We start from the raw sequence: 18,630 nt of genomic DNA, 5'->3' as shown, positions 1-18,630 counted from the left end.
CACACAGTGACTGTTACCAGCTGTACTTTGTACCTGTCAGTTTTTCAATAAGCATCTATCATAAGTTCTGTAGCTACAAGCTTTGAAGATGGCGCTCTGTTGGCTGTTTTTATGGATTTGTAAACAAAACCAAAATGATCCATTTTGCCAATGTTTGCTGTTGATATTTATGTTTCAATCGCAAGAAGCAGCAGAACAGGAGCCACTGATCCATCACACATTGATAGAGCATCACTGAAATATGAACACACCATAACAATATTTATTATTATCAACAATGGGTTTTTGCGTGGATTATTTTGTCATCCACTAGGACGTCCTGCAGCATCCACCACATCTCTACTTGCTATAGTTTTATTTCACCTTTTTAATAAAAAGAAGTTTAGGAACCGCTGGACTGAACTGTATAAGGAAAATGACATCAACTCACTGAATTGATGTCACTGATCCGTTTGTTGTGACTGACATCCACAACAACACAAAAAAGTCAGAAAGCTTCTTCTGAAATTAGGAAAAGATTCAATGCCTTAAACGTGACATCCTTTTCTAAAACTAGACAATGTTTATTAATAATTAAGCATCTATCCGGTTTCAATAAATCATTCCAAATCAGATTTTGTTTGATCTGAATGAACTAATCAGTAAAACAGCAGCATGGATAAATGAGTTCCTCGTTCCCCAAGTTAAGTAAACTTAAAAGCATCTGACCTCAAGCATCTTTCAGATCTGAAGTAGGTTTTGATTTACTCTTCAAATGAGTTCGGYAAGCACACAGAGGAACCCTGATGACCCTCCTTCACTTGCTGTCGGACCTGAAGATTAAAACCAGCAGTAAAATGCATGAGACGCCTCCGTCTGACTAATCCAGCCTCCACACTGAGTCTGATTGACACCCGACACGTAAGCAATTAGTTTCTGCAAAAATGTCACCACAGCCACAAAAAGCTACTCTACAGATTATATAAAAAAAAAAACAACAACTTTGAACTAATGTGTTTCATTGTGTAACGCTGCAGAATCAGGACTTGACGAAAGAATAAAGGCGTGGCCGGTGATGGTGGACCCGGAGGTGAGTTTAGAAATGAAATATGTTGTTTGTCTAATTAAATTGGTGATTCCATCGGAGATCTCCAGTGACAGGCTGTTCATTCTCAGGCAAACAGAGCGACAGGTTCATGAAATCAGGCTGAACAGATGTTCCTTATTGTTGTACTGCACAGTATTTTCACCCATTGCTCTTTGTTACRCAAGTTTACATCATATCACTAATTCTTGCTTTTTTTTCCTCAAAACTACTTATTGCAGAGCCGATGCTCTTCTAATTTGTGGTTTGACATCCATTATTCAAAAGAAAGGAAGTGATATATCATGTATGAAGATCATATATAAAAGGTATAAAAAAACCGAAACAAAATATTTTAATCACATTTATTACGTACTTTAATAAAATATTATGGATTTTACTGCGGCTGCACAGTGGCGCAGTTGGTAGAGCTGTTGCCTTGCAGCAAGAAGGTTCTGGGTTCGATTCCCGGCCTGGGGTCTTTCTGCATGGAGTTTGCATGTTCTCCCTGTGCATGCGTGGGTTTTCTCCAGGTACTCCGGTTTCCTCCCACAGTCCAAAAAAAAACATGACTGTTAGGTTAATTGGCCTCTCCAAATTGCCCCTAGGTGTGAGTGTGTGTGTGCATGGTTGTTTGTCCTGTGTGTCTCTGTGTTGCCCTGCGACAGACTGGCGACCYGTCCAGGGTGACCCCACCTCTCGCCCGGAACGTTAGCTGGAGATGGGCACCAGCAACCCTCCCGACCCCACTGAGGGACAAGGGTGAAAGAAAATGGATGGATGGATGGATTTTACTGCCACCAGTGCAGGCTTCCTGTTAAAAATGTATGTTTAGCACGTAAGGTTGAAGCTGAAATAATAATAAATCATGGTCATATGTCCTTGGATTGAAAAACATCTTAAAGCTTTTCTTTTGTTGCCTATAAGTTATAAAAGTGAATATCTGTTGCAGTTTTTAATTCTTCTGAAAACCGTTTTCTGCTGAAATGTATCAACAAATGTCAAAAATTGTGTGAATTATTTCATGAAATATGCAAACAAATGTTAAATTAATATGTAAATACTACTTTTTCAAAACAGGATTCAGAAAGTTGGTCATTTTTGCGAACTAGGAGCTTCGACACAGTTCATTAGGAACAGAATCGACCCGGGGATGGACTAACAGACGGATGTCAGGATAACCTGCTGCAGCAATGCTTTGGCTTCATTGTTGACATTGCTGAGTGTTTTATGATTTTCTTTTTTAAGGAAGAAAAGTGTTCTGGACCTGATTTTGTTTTATTTTAGCATCTTAATGTTGAGATGTGATCTGTTTAACTCTTGGTGATCAGAACTGAATCTCCAGGAAAATGATGTGCAGAAGTGATAAAACTGACTCCACCTTGACCATCAACATGAGAATTGTGAATACTTGTTATCATTTCACAGACACACAGAGAGAAGAAAAGTCAAAGACATAATGAGAAATAAATTTGACCCAAAGATCAAAAGTAAACTAAGAACTTCTTTATTCTTTTTTTTTTCTTGATTTCATATAACTATCTATCTGTTTTTTCTACATTGTCCTTAAAAGTTTGTCATCATGCTAGGTGCAGCTTCAGTGTTGGTAGAACATGCAAGGTCGTGGTTTGAGTTGGTGGAGGATTTCACACATTGGACAACTGGACCCAGAAAGAGCAAAAGCCTCCGAATGTGGGCTCACTGAACAGAACCAAAAGAACATAACCCCACCAAGAAGGGGGAAGGGTTGCACTGACCGTCTTCAGGGATTCACGAGGGGGTTAAGCAGAAGCAGTTCAGTTCTTGCTCCAGTAGTTGAATCCATCCGAACCATAAATGGAGACTTTTTTCCTTTTTTTTCCCTCTTTTTTCTTTTTAAATCATGACATCATCAGTTGACATCTTTAGTGCAGTCAAAAAAAACCTAAACTCTAGAAGCAGGCAATCTTAACGGGGCATATACGAAAAAAGAAAAACCCTCAGACAGCTTTGTAAAAATCAAAAACATTAACAGAACGGACTGGAAGAAACAGAGAGGAAGAGAAACATCTGTCACACTTGCATATGAAGTTGGCCTACTGGCTAGGATTGTAGGGTTAAATTGTAGGGGATCACTCAATCAGACCATTCTTCATTTTTACTATAACGCTAACTTCAAAGCTGTGTTCAAATTGTTCACTTATTCTTCATTAGTACACTAGAGTCGTTTTCATCTCCTGTGCACAATTTCTACTGTTTACTTGAATGTACAGTTCACTGTACATTGTTAAAGACAGACCACTGTGCCCTACAACCTGAGCTGACCAAGTCCATTAAGGCTAACATTAGCATTCTAACATTCTCCGCTAATGATTAGCTTTCTAGCCACTATGTAGGTAGTGTACTAAAAAGCTGCTGCCTGGTAGAGTAAAGATAGTCTGTAGAAGTCCTACATGGCATCATCAAGACCATGATTAAATTAAGCCTGAACTAACATTAGGATTCTAGTGCCTTTGAAAACAGATAACAATGACTCTAAATCTACCATTAATTGTGCACTCAGAAGTTCTCAAATGGTACAAAAGAGTAGTGTTGAAGTGGTACACTTCCTTTTTAAAACCCCCCGAATAACCTGAATGGACAAAGAATGCTAATGCTAAATTTAGCAAGCTAACATGCAATAAAAGGGCCAAGACAACCCAAATTGGGTATATTCAGGATTTAGCGGGATCAACAACATGCAGAACCCTTTTCTGACGGTTCACGCCCCCCGCAGCAAAATTTCCAAGTCTTGACCGGTCCGCGATAATAAAAAGGTTGGGGACCACTGGCCTATATGACCGCTGAGTAGCTCTGGATATCAACATATTGATGCTGAAATTAACATGTTAACACACTAATACCCAACCACCCAGCCACTGTCTAGACCATTTATTCTTGCAGACGTGTCAATAATGGACATATCATGAACAAAATGCCATAACATATTGGCATTTATATTTCTGTTGTATTCAGATGCTGCGTTAGGTTGTTTCATAGAAATGGGTGGAGGCATTTTTTGATGTGCATTTAAAGCCACCAATGTAGTCTTTAGCATGTTAGTGTTAGCGGTGATGTACATTATATCAGTGACCGTTTACTGTGTCTAAGCCAACCAAGAAACAATGTTGTAGAATAACATATTGCTGATGTTAATATTAGTATGCTTAACATACACAGTTAAGAATAAATAAAAAAATTGCAAAAAGTTGCATTAGCAAATGTTTTTCTCTGCTTTGTTAAAAAGTACAGGTTTACCTCAGTGTTTCCAGTTTTTAAACACTGCAAATATCTTCAATCTTCAAATTTTCAACACTTTCTAATATTTCACGCACACTAACAGCATCAACTATGGTCAACTAGAAATTCAATTCAATTCGATGTCATACAGTATAGTGAGTCTACATTAGCTCTACTGTATTTCAGCTTCAGTCAATTAGGCATGGTAATGCTAATGTTAGCATGCTATCATTAACATGCAGGGCAGCTAACATCCACCAGTTATTTCCTTTTTTTTTTTTTTATAAAGCGTTCCCGAACAGTAGAAATAGTGTACATAAAACAAAGTGTAATGCCTTGACTGACCACAGATGATAATAATGTAAGCACGCTAATGCTGATGTTTGCATACTGACACTTATTGTCCGCAGTTGATTTTTGTGACTTTCCCCGACTTCACGGAAAGTAAAACTGGTAACATAAGACTTAGTGCAACTTTTATGATAATGAATTATGTCATTATAAGGTTTTCAACCAAAAACAAAACCATTTATTTATAACGTAATGTATGCTGCTGGTGCTTGTTTATGCAATATACCTGCAAATAAACATATTAAAGCAGAATTTAGTGTTGCAACACAAAAAAGCTGGCTACACCTGCACCATTCAGTTTTTTTTTTTTTTTGTACACATACAGTCTGAGTGAGTGAACATTTTGAACACAGCTTTGATTTTCTAATGATGGCTTAGAAAATAAAAATCAAAACAAGGAGGACTGGACAACCTTTGATGACATCACAAGTGCCAGCTGGTGGAGGAGAAATGTAACAGTGCTGCTTGTTTTTTTCTTCCTGCTGTATCCGTCTTGCTACAATGGGAATGAATCGTGTCGACTCTGGAAGTGTTGGTGCCATGCTGTCTGTACATTGGCTGTAGTCAGTGATTCACAAACTTATATATAGGAACAATAAGATCTTCACATTCCTACTGACAAAGGAGAGAGCCAAAAGGTTTCCACAGGGGGAGAATTTGCCACATTTGTTGCTCATATGCACAGAACAAGTATATTGCAACAGTTATGATTGCAGGTCACAAAATGCACGGTGGGTGCCGACAGCTACATTTGCACTAAAGAAGCCCGACTTTTCTGCCCAATATGGAATATACTTTTTTTTTTTTTTGTTGTTGCAGAAAACACAAGTACAAAAAAAAAAAAAAGCCAGTAAAGGGATGATTGGCGGAATAATGGCAAGCTATTAAAAAACAGGTGTTATTAACACTGGGGCGGGGGGGGCGAGGGGAACACGTGAAAATCTACATCTTTGGTGAAAATTTAACTGAGTATGCTGAAAGACACCTGAGCACACACAAATTTCACACTCAAACTGTGTTTTTTTTTATCCTACAGCTGGAAACAGGAATTGACTGAAGTTTGTTAGAAATGCATCTTCATTGACCAGTTTAAAACATGGGAGAGTATCGACTCACGGTGAACAGGAGTTAATACACAGAGAGGCGTTAATACGGGAGGCTGAACATCAAACTGGAAAACTGTACATTTGGTTGGACTGGCGTCAGGTTTCAGCATACAGCTTCTGAGTCTGTTCATGCACGGTCTGTGAAGGTGCTTCCAAGGACAACGTTGTGGAGATTGCATGTTTGCATCACAGCCACCACAGATGGGCTTAATGTGGCATATCTTGAATCTAGCTTCATATACTGTACCATATGTGTGCTACAGGACATCTACTATTATCTGATCTGACAGCTGTCAGGGGTCTCTGTGGTGTAAATACAAGGTCTGAGAAGTTTGTTGTACTGTCACTGTTCTCTCAGTAGTTTCATCCCCAATAATCYTTTTTTCTTTTTTGATAAGGGAACACAAAAAGTAAACAAAAAAAAAAAAAAACCCTCTTCTTTTGAAGCCCACCCCCCCAAAAATCATTCAATCACAAGAAATTTAGAAAATAGAGACAAAGATTCAAAGCTGCCTGTGGAGAAAGTTGCTGGCATTCATTCAAAAATCATTGACGCATAGAGTTCCCCGTCGCTTGTTTTCTGCTCGGCAAGCCTCTCAGTTCAGTTTCCATGCAAAGCCATGGATTCAAAAAGGAAACCAAATAAATCAAGGGAAAGAAAAAGAACGTGCAGCGCCTCCTAAAGCTTCGTCCCGGGACCCAGGTGAGGGGGAGGACTCCGACATGACCCCTCCCGGATATTCAAGTATGAAGTGACAGCGATGGGGAATACCTTTGAGGACAAATGAATGAATAAATGAATGAAAAAATAAAAATAAAAAATGAACTTAAGTGTGCTAAGCTGCAGTCACACCTGTCCTGAATCTGTTTTATTGTGAGTCAATCAAACAGGGCAACGCTGTTTTAGAACATTTTCACCTTTAATAAAAGGGGCTAAGGACGCATCAGAGAAACACACATTATATGTTATTCCTACAATATTTTCACTTTTCTGAACTAGATTTACATCTTGAGGATTTATGAATCATTAAATTAAAGATCACTGTTTTTAATTTTAGCAATTACCTTTAGGTCCATACACATTGGTATTAGTCAGTAACAACAACAACAAAAATATCTTCCTTCTATGCTACATTTCACCCTATAAAGGCTACACTCATTTTGCGAAAAGAGACAAAAATTGTTTTATTGCCACTTTTCCACACCTACAGCATGAGGAACATTTCTGTCCTGAAAACAAAGTGACTGAAAAAAAAGAGCAGTGATTCCAGTTTAAAAACAGAAAACAAGTAAAACCAAAATTATAGGCTTAAAAATCAAAGATGAGAAACAAGATGAGGCGGAGGTCCTCTGAGGAATGATGAGCTATGGAGAATTCGTGGAGCCACGCAGATGACAAGTGCACATGTGTAGCTGACACGTGGGGACGGAAATAAAATGTCACTGAGGGGGGGCTCGATAAGTTTTCCGGCCTGGGTCAGGGAGGGAGGGCAGGAGGAGCTGGTGCATTGGGAAACCCCCCCTCTCCGTTTGGTCCCCGGACTCAATCAGGAGCTGAGGGTGAACTGGTCTTGCTCGATGGGCTTTTTGACCCAGGCCCCCAGGCCGGCCTTGTGGAAGGCCTTGATGAGGGCCTTTTTAGCAGAGTGGTACTCCATGGCCGCCTGCTTGGCCTCATGGTATGAGCTGGGCTTGGGCACTTTGATCCGCAGGATGGATGACAGCTGGGGAGGAAGAGGAAATGGGAACAGAAAGTAGAATTTAGGATGAAGCTGAACAGGTTAGGATAGCTCTCTGTGCTTTACAAAACATATTTATTACATTTTTTGCACAGAATCATTCTTACTGTATATAATGAGTTTTTATTCTGTTCCGTTCYATTCTGAGCTCCTTTCAGGATGAGCCACGCCCCCATCTCAATGTTTACATGTGAAAATGGCTACAAACGTTATACAACTGTGCATCTTTGAAAAGCAGAAGTAGAGCCTCCTGCACAACCAACAAGAATGCAGCAAGTGGTTTCTAAATGGTAAGCCATGAAGACCAAGCAACACAGGCGGCAAACTTTAAAGCCGTGTTTGTTTCTAAGAAAAAAACAATATCACAGATAAGAATTTTAAGTATTTGTTCAATCTATTATGACCCAGCAACCCAAGCTGAGCTTTAGGACATTTGGTCAGCTGGTTGTATGCGCTGTACAATGGCTGCTGGAAAAGACAAGGGTTTAGTTGTTGATGCTGTTTGTTTGCTAATGTTTTCTAACAAACTTTGAACCCTCTGCAGAACAGACATATTTATACTGAGACAAAATTAGGGGCATCAGAGCAAAAAAAAGAGAAAAATGAAAATGAAATCATTTTTTTTTGCAAAGAACTATAATAATATAATAATATAATGTGCTTCCGGCTCTCTGTACCTTCGAGTGCAGGCGCACCCAGCGGCTGTAGAGGGCGTGTTTGCAGAGTCTGGAGGGCCGGCCCATATCGTCCTTCCCCGTGGTGGCGTTGATCACCTCCAGTGCCTGATCGCCGACCGTCCAGTTCACGCTGAAGTTGGGCGCCTTGCCCGGCTGTCTGGCCTCAGCGTTGCTTATACCTGGGAATCCCAAACAGAGTTGGTATGCTTTCCTGAACAGCTCAATACTATCACCTCCTACTATGCTTAATYGAAAAGGCATCCTGATGCAGAGGCAGCTTATCAAGCAGCCCTGATGTCTTTTAGCATAATTTTTTCTACCTTTTTTTTATGTGTTGCTATCTAACATGGTGGAGAGAAATGATGCCATCTACCTCGGAGGGGGACTCTGAGGACGAGGCCTGAACTCTTCCAAAACATGACAGGGCTTTGGCCTCCACTGTGTCTCAAACATAAATGGGAGATATATGGATGCCATAAATCCCTGTGTCCTGCTCRCTTCTGTGTGTGCGTGTATGTGTGAAAGTGCATTAAGCTCCTTGGTTCCATTTGGCAGCACTTGTGGCAGAAAATGATTTACAGCGGATGAAATCCTCACTGCTCTAAGGCCGCAGCCCTTCACCGCTAAAAAGTCTCTAAAGCGGAAAAGGTTAATAACCCCGGACTATTATCTCCTCTAGAGAGGAACCACAGTGGAGGAGCAGAGGATCATGGGGAACGGCGAGTAAAATCCAGGAAGCAAAGAGACGCCCCTGACCACAACGTAACGCTAAATCTGACTGGTTTTAAGAAAACACAATGGCTATTCAGGAAGTGAAGTTTGGACTGAAAATAGCTCTTTGGGATTTGTTTTGGTGCCAGTTTTGAGGTATAAATGGAAACATAAATAGGCAGCAGTTCCATTCATAAGAAGCCGCACAAAACAAAGCACTGGTGCAGAGTAGTTTGGACTGAAGGGTTGGTATGTTGTTTAAACACTTTGTGAAATTCAAGTGTGGGTCACTCAGTCCCTAGTGGGTGCAGAAAGGAGCCATTCAATATGAGTTTATTCTGACATAACTGGAGTTTTATGTAGATCTACTACAAGCAGGCATATTGTTAAAAAGAGGTTCAACTGGTTACAACAGCCAGTGAGCTAACCAACCAACCAACACACATATAACAGCCAGCCATCCAACCAACCAACCAACCAACCAGCAATTCCATCCAACTCGCCAACCAGCAAGGTCTTCCATCCGACTAACCATTCATACAGCCAACCAGCCGAAGAAGAGAGAGAGGTGGGTTAAATCTGTGTTTAAATAGTTGACAAATACCATTTATCAAAATAAAGCTGCAGTCAAAAAAAAGGAAGGAACAGATTTATGAATTTATAGCCAACATSATTTTGTGGGATAGATTCTTTTATACAAGGGTTGTGCCAATTTTTAATGKATCAATTTTACAAYAATGATCCATATAATGAGTTTATGTTTTAGTCCGCTGTACTTAGATTAAGCAAAAATAAATGTTGACCACAATCCAGCCAAATAATCTTAGCGAGATCATCCTGCTTGACGTAATCAGAATGACTTCTTTGATATTCTAATGATATATTTTAGCTGTTTTACAAAGAAACGATGACAGGCAGAAGAACAAAAACAGAGTACTAAATTTWAAAAAAAGGAAAGTAAAAGAAAAACAAAAGGYTTTTGAAAAGGTCAAGCCACTGCTGAAAATTTATACAAAATGTTAAAGCTATTCAAATTCCACAGCAGAAAGGTAAATGTCAGCTCAGATCAAACAAAGCAGGAAAGCTCCTCCTGTCCTCCTTTCCTCTACGACTGACCTGTGAGGTCAAGAAATGTGTTTACTACCCAGAATTAAAATCTTTCTGCTTGATATTTGAAGAGCTGGGATTGGATTATCAAAGTTTAAGAAGGTGACCTCACACGGTTGGGTTTTTATCTTTTGAAATTGTGAACGTGACAACGCAATACGGCTGGGAATCTAAGGGAGAAAAAAAATAAAATCTCCTTTTACCAGCGGGTCTTTCCTTATTTTATCATCTATTTCACTTCAGTGAGGGCTCTTACCGCTGAGCAGAGGCCTGTTGAGGGTGAACTGCTGGGGCAGGTCCTCGATATCCGCAATGCGCTGGTACATGGCCCTGGAGAGGTGGTCGGCATGGTAGAGGCTGCCGAGGATGATGCTGGAGAAGTAGATGGGCTCGGTGAAGTAGCTCATTAAAGAGCCCTGGATGCCCACCACATTCCACCTGGAGAGGGAAAAACATACAAGACAGAATCTGAAGCASAGAAACCACACAGTGATTTGTTTTTAAAGGGTATATTCTAGAAGCCGATGCTTTATGTGGTGAAGCTCTTTTCTTTTCAAGAGAGATGTGAACCTGGTTCATTTTGTTTAGAATAAATTGAAATGTATTTGTGACTGAACTGAAAAGACTTGGGKTTTTTTTGTAAAATGCCTCGAGATTATATCCGATGTGAATTGTTGCTTCTAAATAAACTGAAGTGAATTAAAATTGAGTTGAATAAAGTATGTAATTATAAAGATGGATACACCTGGAATAGAATAAATAATTCACACGGATTTAGAATCTCAACATTTCAAGATTTACCTTAAACAAATATTTCTAAAGCTTGGCAGTTTAAGCATAAATATCAGCAGTAGTTGTTCATAAAATGTAATTAAAATGYCATTATTTAATGACATATTATATCACTCTTGTAATAGTTTGAACAATAATTTCTTGTGAATAAGAGGCTGTAAAGCTGTTTGAGCTTCTCTGGGTTATTAGTCAGTAATTWAAAAAAATGGAGATTTAACATTAGAGTTCAKGTTTGAAATCAGACTTTTATGTTTCTGTTTTATAATGTTTCCTAAGCTAATTATCTTCATCTTGTTAGAAAGCTAAAACACATTTACATGTTGCTTTGCGATCGACTGATTCACTATTAGTGTAAACAAGCAATTGAATAAGWGTAACTAATAACGTGGGAACATCTCTAGTTATAGAATTATGTACCAAGAATAACTAATTTGACCTGTAACATCTGTGTTCAATTTCAAGTAAGGAACATTGGCAGCATAAAACACGCAACGGATGCGACGCTGCACAAAAGGCTCTATTGTTCCACAACACAATATTCTTGGTGCAAATGTGTCTGAGGAGGTGAGTGTAAAACTGGAGGGAAGGAGAAATGAAATCTCAGGCTTTTATAGCTGCAGGCAGTAAAACACAAATTCAGCACAGTCAAACAGCTTCATATTATTCTCAGCCATACACACACATTGTTTTATCGCAACAACACGGCGACACAAATGCACCTGAATGCCTTCTGAAGGACACACGGCGAACAGAAAGAAGCAGAAACAGGCAAGCACGCTCATTGGAGTTATGTTTTCAGAGGCATTCAATTTTGTTCCTGTCAAACCTCACTGTATTTCTGCGTTGTGTTTTTTCCTGCAGAATATAACGCTTTATGGCTCCACGCAGGGAGACTAAACACACACAGAAAAAACCCAGAGAAAAAGTAAGGAAGAGAAACTGGTCCGGTTTTAAACACATAATAAAAACATAATAAGAACATGGAGATTCTGTAAGTTAAATCTTTTTAAGGATTTATTTTAATGTGTTTCTGATATTGAGAAGAGATCAAAAATGACACTTGAAAATTCAGATTTTATGTCAACAATTTAAGCACTATATGTATGTTAATCGTAAATAAATAAAAAAATCAATTGTAGCCTAAACTTTGGAGTGTAGAGATGCACTGCAAAACTCTTCATTGGAAAATATGAACTCCTCTTTTCTACTCAAACTCGCCATAATTTTGTTTTATAGCAACTATTTCCAGCAGCTATTCACTTTAAAATRGAACGATACTTAATAGACCATAACGAACTGCACTTCTTTCAAGTTGCTCAAGTAAAAAAACACAAAAAGGTTTGCAAAGTTCCCAGAAACTACTGAATGATTAGAGAGCAGAACCATAAGCAGGAAACTTATGTTGTCTAATAGTTGCTAAGACTCAAACTAGTCTGGATATTTAGCTATTATATGTTATTTTTGCTGTTCTTGGGTTTGACAATGAATTCTCAGTTCTATATAATTATTATTTTTTGGCTGATCCAGATGAACTTTGAAGGCAGACAGATTATTTATGACAATTAAATAAATATTTAATTAATCAGTTAACACTGAAATCAATCAATGGCTATTTTTGATCTTTTGATACTCTGTGGTTTTCTTTAAATTGCACAGAAACACAGAAAATGTCAAAACCAGTTTGTACCAGTCCTGAAACACTAAGCTGTAAACGGTATTTATGCTGCATCCCACATGAATTACACAATCAGCATTCAGTTACTGTGCGCTCAGGCAGAGTTTCATCCAGGCGAGAGGAGGTGGAGCATTCTCATGATCAGTCATGGAGAAGTTTCACCATTCATCAAAGTGTTGCCTTGAACATGGACARAGACTAAAGACGCCATGATCAGCCAAGAAAAAAATTCTTCCAGGGACAAAGGATTCATCAATTCACCAAGCTCCCCTTGACACTCAGAAAAGAAAAAAAAAAACATGGACTTGAATGATAAAGTGTATCGACAGAGAGGGGATATATCACTTTGCAGAAAATTATACTGGCAGCAAATAAAACATGAGAGTCCAGAGGAATGTAGCTGAACGGAAATCAGGCATGAAGTTTTTGGGTTTATCTAATTAAAAAATATGATGTTGCACACATTTGAATGCAAATAAATTAGTAAACTAATGTTTTTAATGATGTTGCTGTCAAAAATGTAACTTCTTGGAGCTTTTTGAATATTTTCAAAAACAAATGCATCATGCAGTATTTGGTAACATCTAATGGCAAAAGCTGGAAACTGCAACAGTCTGTAAACCATTTATCTACCGTCAAACTACAATGGCAATAAAAGGTGGAGTTAGTCTTGCTCAWTCAGTARCATGACTGCTAAACATGATGCTGAAACAAAGAGAATTCAACCTGTYTAAYACTTTAYKGTATTTTGTACWGTATTTRAMCMAAAWTACCTTGCGATCTTGTCACTGCAGGACATGGTGAGCAACCGCTCTCCTTGAAGCACGCCRTCCCAGGTCTGGATGGTGTTACTGGACCGTACAGGAATGGTGCCCTCCCCTGACTCTATTTTGGTCCTGAGCTGGCCTCTTGCTTTGCGGTTCGGGTGCCGGTCTCCCTGATCTGAGCAAGAACATGATCACACATAAAGCAGAAATTCATATTTAAAAAAAATAAATAAATAATCTCAGACAGACCGATGCCTAGCTATCATGATAACCTGATGAACAGAACTGATTAAATTACATATTATATATGATATTATAAACCAAACACCAACTACTGGACAGAAATGAATCTGTGCTGTTACAGGCCAATCATTTGGGAGTCCAGGGTCCCCCCTCTAGCTCCGCCCCTGCTTATGCTAAGGGGCATAAAAAGTGAGCGCTACAATATAAACAATGGATGAAGTAACATGATTTAGTGTTAGATATTAAATAGCTTTTAATGGGTAATATTTAGAAAATATACATGCAGTATGTATGCAATGCAAACGGCACGTCAGGGAAAAAGAAGAAAAAAAATCTAGAAAAACAAAACAAAAACAAAAACAGAAAAACAAGAACATTTCTGAGTTTGAAAAGTCAAAAATCTGCGAGAAAAAAAAATAAAACTGCAATTCTGAAATCAATCGCAGAAATTTTCTAGAAAAAACAGAATTTTCTGAACTCAAAATTGTTTTTGTTTTTTCTAGAAAGTTTTTGAGATTAAGTTGTTTTGGCAGAAATTGACTCTTCCTTTTTTGTTTTTAATTAATACACCATTGTACCGATGCCTATGGTTAAGTGAAAACAACAAAACAATATAAAATCATAAAAATTTCATTTTCATAGTTTTACAAAACATATATTTCCATGACTGCTAAGTATCACAGCATTCAGATCGAATGACAAGCAGCAAGCTGCTGCCCCCATCTACAATCCAGTCCTCTATGTAGTKAACACAAACATTTTCATGATTTTACCATTCAGTTTATATTTCTTACTTGGTTCTTGCATTTTTTTGCATCGGTACCTGGATGTATATTTGATTTTATTTATTTTATTTAAGGCAGAAAGCCTTGTTTCTTTTTGCAAGACAAAGCTAAACTGCATTCTGTCCCACACAGAAACATGATAATGCATTTAAAGAAAAAAATAACATCTGCATTTTTTTTCTTACTCTTGATTTTCTAATTATGTGCTGAAACAGTAACTGGGAAACATTTGTAGAGGTTTCTGTACCTGCCTCCTTAACGTCTATGCGAGGGGAGCATATTTAACATGTTTACAGGTACAGGCAGACTGAACACTTTGAAGATGCCTTTATCATTTTTTAATTTAACATAGCCGAATTAGCCTACAACCTTACTGCCAGTGGTGTAATTATTTGGGTATCGTTGCAATTGTGTTGCATTTTGAGCAGCATTTTACAAAACAATTCCTCACACTAGYAAATTGGCGTGTTTACTGACAAAGCCAGTGTCTCCAAAAGAAGAAAGCAAAAAATGTCGTGCACATTATGTTGTCAAAGTTTTCTGATGTTCCACCAGCAGGCGCCCATCTATTCACTGACTAATTGAATGTGGCTGTTTTCTATTCAGCCTGCCATGTGCAGTGGAAAGCGGCCTGACAAGAGTACGAGGGAGGTTAATCAGACAGACAGAGTGGTTGGGCTGGGTAGGAGAAAGACTGATGGAGGACGACAGAGAATGACTAAACGCTCTAATTACCAGCGCCTTGTTTAAATGCGTCTGTGAAGCATATTTTGGACACTGGGCTAACATTCAAATAAAGCAAAGCATAACTCTACGTTTAATTAAATAAAACCAATCAGCGGCTGGAGCTGAATTCTSAGTAAAGACGGGAAGAAATTAAAAACGTGTCCTGAGAGCYGAGGACGAGATATGGAGATGGAGCCGGCTGGTTTCGCACCTTCCACTCCGGCTTCGTGCGGAGAGAAAATCCTGGCGTCTCCGCAGGGCGAGGTGCTGATGTAGAGGTGAAACTGAACGTTGTCCTGTAACCTGTAGCCTCCTTTGTCACACGGCACAAACATGGACTTGTGATGGTCCTCTTTTATGTTGCTACAATCACAAACCAATAGCAAAAAAACGAATGCTCGTCACATTTTATTTAAGCCATAAAAATGCAATCGGAATATAGAACATTTGTAGAAATGTACAGCTGCACCTTACGAGACTGAACAAAGGATGTGTTTGTCCACTAACCTGAGGTAGAACTCCAGCTGGGTGTAGAGGTACCTGATGAGCGAGCGTCGGGCGATTATCTCTGCATGGCAGTCGTTTAGTGCCAGGCCGCGGTCACTCATGTACTCACCGTTGATGCACTTKGTTCCTGTGGAGACACAGATGACCTGTGCTTCCTTCACATCAGTTCCTGTTGGGCGGCAGGGGGGCAATAACACAGACACAGCCGGGTGAATCACATGTGTCCACACACTAAAAATGCTGGTCCTTAACTAARAAAAGGCAGACTGCTGTGAAGGAGAGACGGGACACTTCAATATGTGTCAATAATGGAGAATCCTAGCAGTTTACAGTCAGCTTCGTTCTAGTTATCTTCAGCTGCACATTCAGAAACACACACATACACACACACACTTCTGTCTSCTGAAGGGCAGATGCTTTGCCAGCACCAGTAAACTTTAGAATAGGCACATGTCAGTCACTGGTCGTCWGGTAAGCCATAAAAAGTTCCWGTTTTTAAAACAAGATTTTTACTTCACAGAAAGGTAATGTRCCTGGTAATGACACAGCAGGACACTGTGAACTCCACTCTATTTTCTCAGTTTATACACACCACACTCAACAGGAGCAAAAGAAACACGAATACTTCAGACATTCCCAGTATTTGATGTTCTAGAAAACTGTTAGAGAATTGTTCCTTCTGCTCTTTACAAATATTATTTTTTCAACTGTTTGTGTCATCGGAGAACCAATAAATATCAATATATTTGAAATTATAACTGCGCTATTCAGCAGCATAGTTGTAGTTGCCTGTTTGATGATAGGTAGCATTAGTTAAATGAAATAGGCATGGAAGCCAAAATATGAACTAACTAGTAAGGTTACAAATTCTTTAAAGCAAAATTTGTGAAACATTTTTTTGTAAAAACTAAGAAGAYGGATTTTTTACTCAAAAACTTTAAACCTATCATCTTCTTTTCAGATCAGCTGGATGTATCCTCACACCTCACAAATCCCAAACAGGATGGATACCAGATAAACTGGAAATATTAGGAYGTCTGTTTTCAGAAAAGAAGAGACAAATACYGTCTTTTGTTTCTGCCTGTGGTATTTAGAATAGAAAGGTAGAAGAATAAAACGTGATATTGAGAAGATCCATCTTTAGATCCTACTGTTAATGACCCAATTAACAACCAAAGCACTTATCTCTTTGTTTTAATTACCCTTCCAAATAATACTTTTATATGACCAAAGCCGTTTTTTTGTAAGCACRAAAGGCATCACCGGGTCGCCTCTTCCTATAKTACCTGTTGTCATGACGACTCCTGCCAGGACTTTTCTTCGTGCATGAGGGGAGGTGAAGTTGTCTGTCAGCTCACTGAACTTATCCACCACCAGGCGAGAGACGGCGTCAGCCAGAACCTGCAGACACAGACAAGCGTGCGGGAGGACATGCACATAACCGCACAAACACAAAAGYCTYGCCTCAGATATGTCAGCTTATAGAGCATGTCTGATGCTATCCGCCGCTGGAGCGCTATCTACCTGTCACTGCGCTCGCATCCGGCATCAAACGAGTCAAAGCGTTAAAACAGCAACAAGTGAAACTGGGCTGCCCCCTCTGAGGTAAACATAACAATCTTTTAAGCAGCGCTGTTGGAGTTTGGAATGACAGTTTTAGTTTAGCATCTCCCTTCTGACAGCAAATCAGAGCAAAGAAAACAAACAAACAGGCAAACGTGCGCCTCAGTTGAGAGCAAAGTGCTCGCCTGATTTCCACAGCTTTAATCTCCAGCTGAACGTTTGAGGAAACCTAAAATGAACTTCACACATCTTTAACTTTTGGACGGCCCGCTCCTCGTGCTGGGTCTTTAACCACTGCTAATGTGATGGAAAATGACGACAACCAAAAGGAGAGATGACGGCTGGTTGATCACAAATTAAAGGAATCAGTCTTATATTACTTCCCTGCTACTTCAGAGTCACCCATTTAAAGCCAGATTACTTCGGTTTTTATTGCCAAGGACTTTTATTCTTTATGGCCGTAAAAATATAATTTTCTTTGCCTCTTTTTTACTCTTTTCTCTCATCAAATACATTTCGGTTTATTTGTAGTTTGTGCAATAAGACAAAAAAAAAAGAATTTTGTAATTAGAATTATAAAATTCTAATTGCAATTAGAATTTYGATTGTAAATTGTAATTACAATCAAATAAGACACTTTAAGATAAGGTCCAAATTCTGCCACCTCATTTTCTCCCATAAGTGTTATACAAGATAGAAAAGTAGAGCTGAAATTAAATATCATGCAACAGAAAATTAATATGAGAAGTTACTGGGGGTGTCATGGCTGACATGGGCTTCAGGACAAGATGAGAGGGTGAACAAAGAGAGAAGAAAGGTCTGCTGACTATGTGCCAGACTGATTAGCTTTGCTGACTGAGTTCTCTCTCTTCTCACACTGGCTCTCATCTAAGACAATTAACTTCACCTCTCTGATAACCTGTGTGAATGAGACTTCAATGACAGCTTTATAGATTACTGCAGTTTGAAGGGTGGATGAGTTGGGAGTTTTGCTCTTTGTAAACCAAAGTACAATCTTCACTTCAGAAGAATATGTTCCTTTGAGGTGTGTTTCACCTGTCAGAACTTACTAAGGTAAAATCTTGTCATCAACATAATCAGGGGTAAAAATATGGACAAATTCTGATTCGACACCAAGACGAATGAGCTTCTGTAGCAATAACTTTCTGTAAGTCTTTGTTGGTGTCACCACTCTTCTTTATGATGTTGCTTCAGTTCATTAAGGTCTGCAGAGACTCATTCATAAACAGCTCTTGATTCTGTGATGTTTGGGATCACTGTCCTGTTGACTGATCCAGTTTGGGCCAAGCTGAAGTTGTCAAACAAACAGCCTCAACTTTGACTTTAGAATAACTTTGGTGTACAGGGGACTTCTTGGTCGACTCAATGCCTGCAAGCTGACCGAATCCAGAGAGTGTTAAAAATGACAAAGTCCTAATAATCACCCCTCTACCAACATGTCTGTTAATACACTTCTATTAGCTTCACTTTAAACTTTTACTGTGTTAATTTAAAAAAAAGTTATTACATAGATTTTAAAGTTTTAAAATATCAACACTT

General features: G+C 38.9%; 1 protein-coding gene across 4 annotated transcripts in view; it reads right to left on the bottom strand.

Moving 5' to 3' along the window:
* Positions 1-2,547: 2,547 nt before the first annotated feature.
* Positions 2,548-18,630, bottom strand: part of adarb1b (adenosine deaminase RNA specific B1b) — a 138,363-nt gene continuing 122,280 nt past the window's right edge. For all 4 annotated transcript variants that reach the window (XM_008402286.2, XM_008402279.2, XM_008402271.2 and 1 more), the window contains 7 exons: positions 16,794-16,908; positions 15,508-15,676; positions 15,212-15,363; positions 13,253-13,421; positions 10,269-10,450; positions 8,195-8,373; positions 2,548-7,502 (listed from right to left, as the gene is read on the bottom strand). In XM_008402286.2, the coding sequence (XP_008400508.1) occupies positions 7,326-7,502; positions 8,195-8,373; positions 10,269-10,450; positions 13,253-13,421; positions 15,212-15,363; positions 15,508-15,676; positions 16,794-16,908 (1,143 nt within the window). In that variant the 3' untranslated portion in view covers positions 2,548-7,325. The remainder of the gene's footprint in view (positions 7,503-8,194; positions 8,374-10,268; positions 10,451-13,252; positions 13,422-15,211; positions 15,364-15,507; positions 15,677-16,793; positions 16,909-18,630) is intronic.

The sequence above is a fragment of the Poecilia reticulata genome, linkage group LG2, assembly GCF_000633615.1.
Source record: "Poecilia reticulata strain Guanapo linkage group LG2, Guppy_female_1.0+MT, whole genome shotgun sequence".
NCBI classification, from domain to species: Eukaryota; Metazoa; Chordata; class Actinopteri; order Cyprinodontiformes; family Poeciliidae; genus Poecilia; species Poecilia reticulata.
The sequence above is the reverse complement of the archived record's forward strand: the minus strand, read 5'-3'. Positions and strand labels throughout refer to the sequence as shown.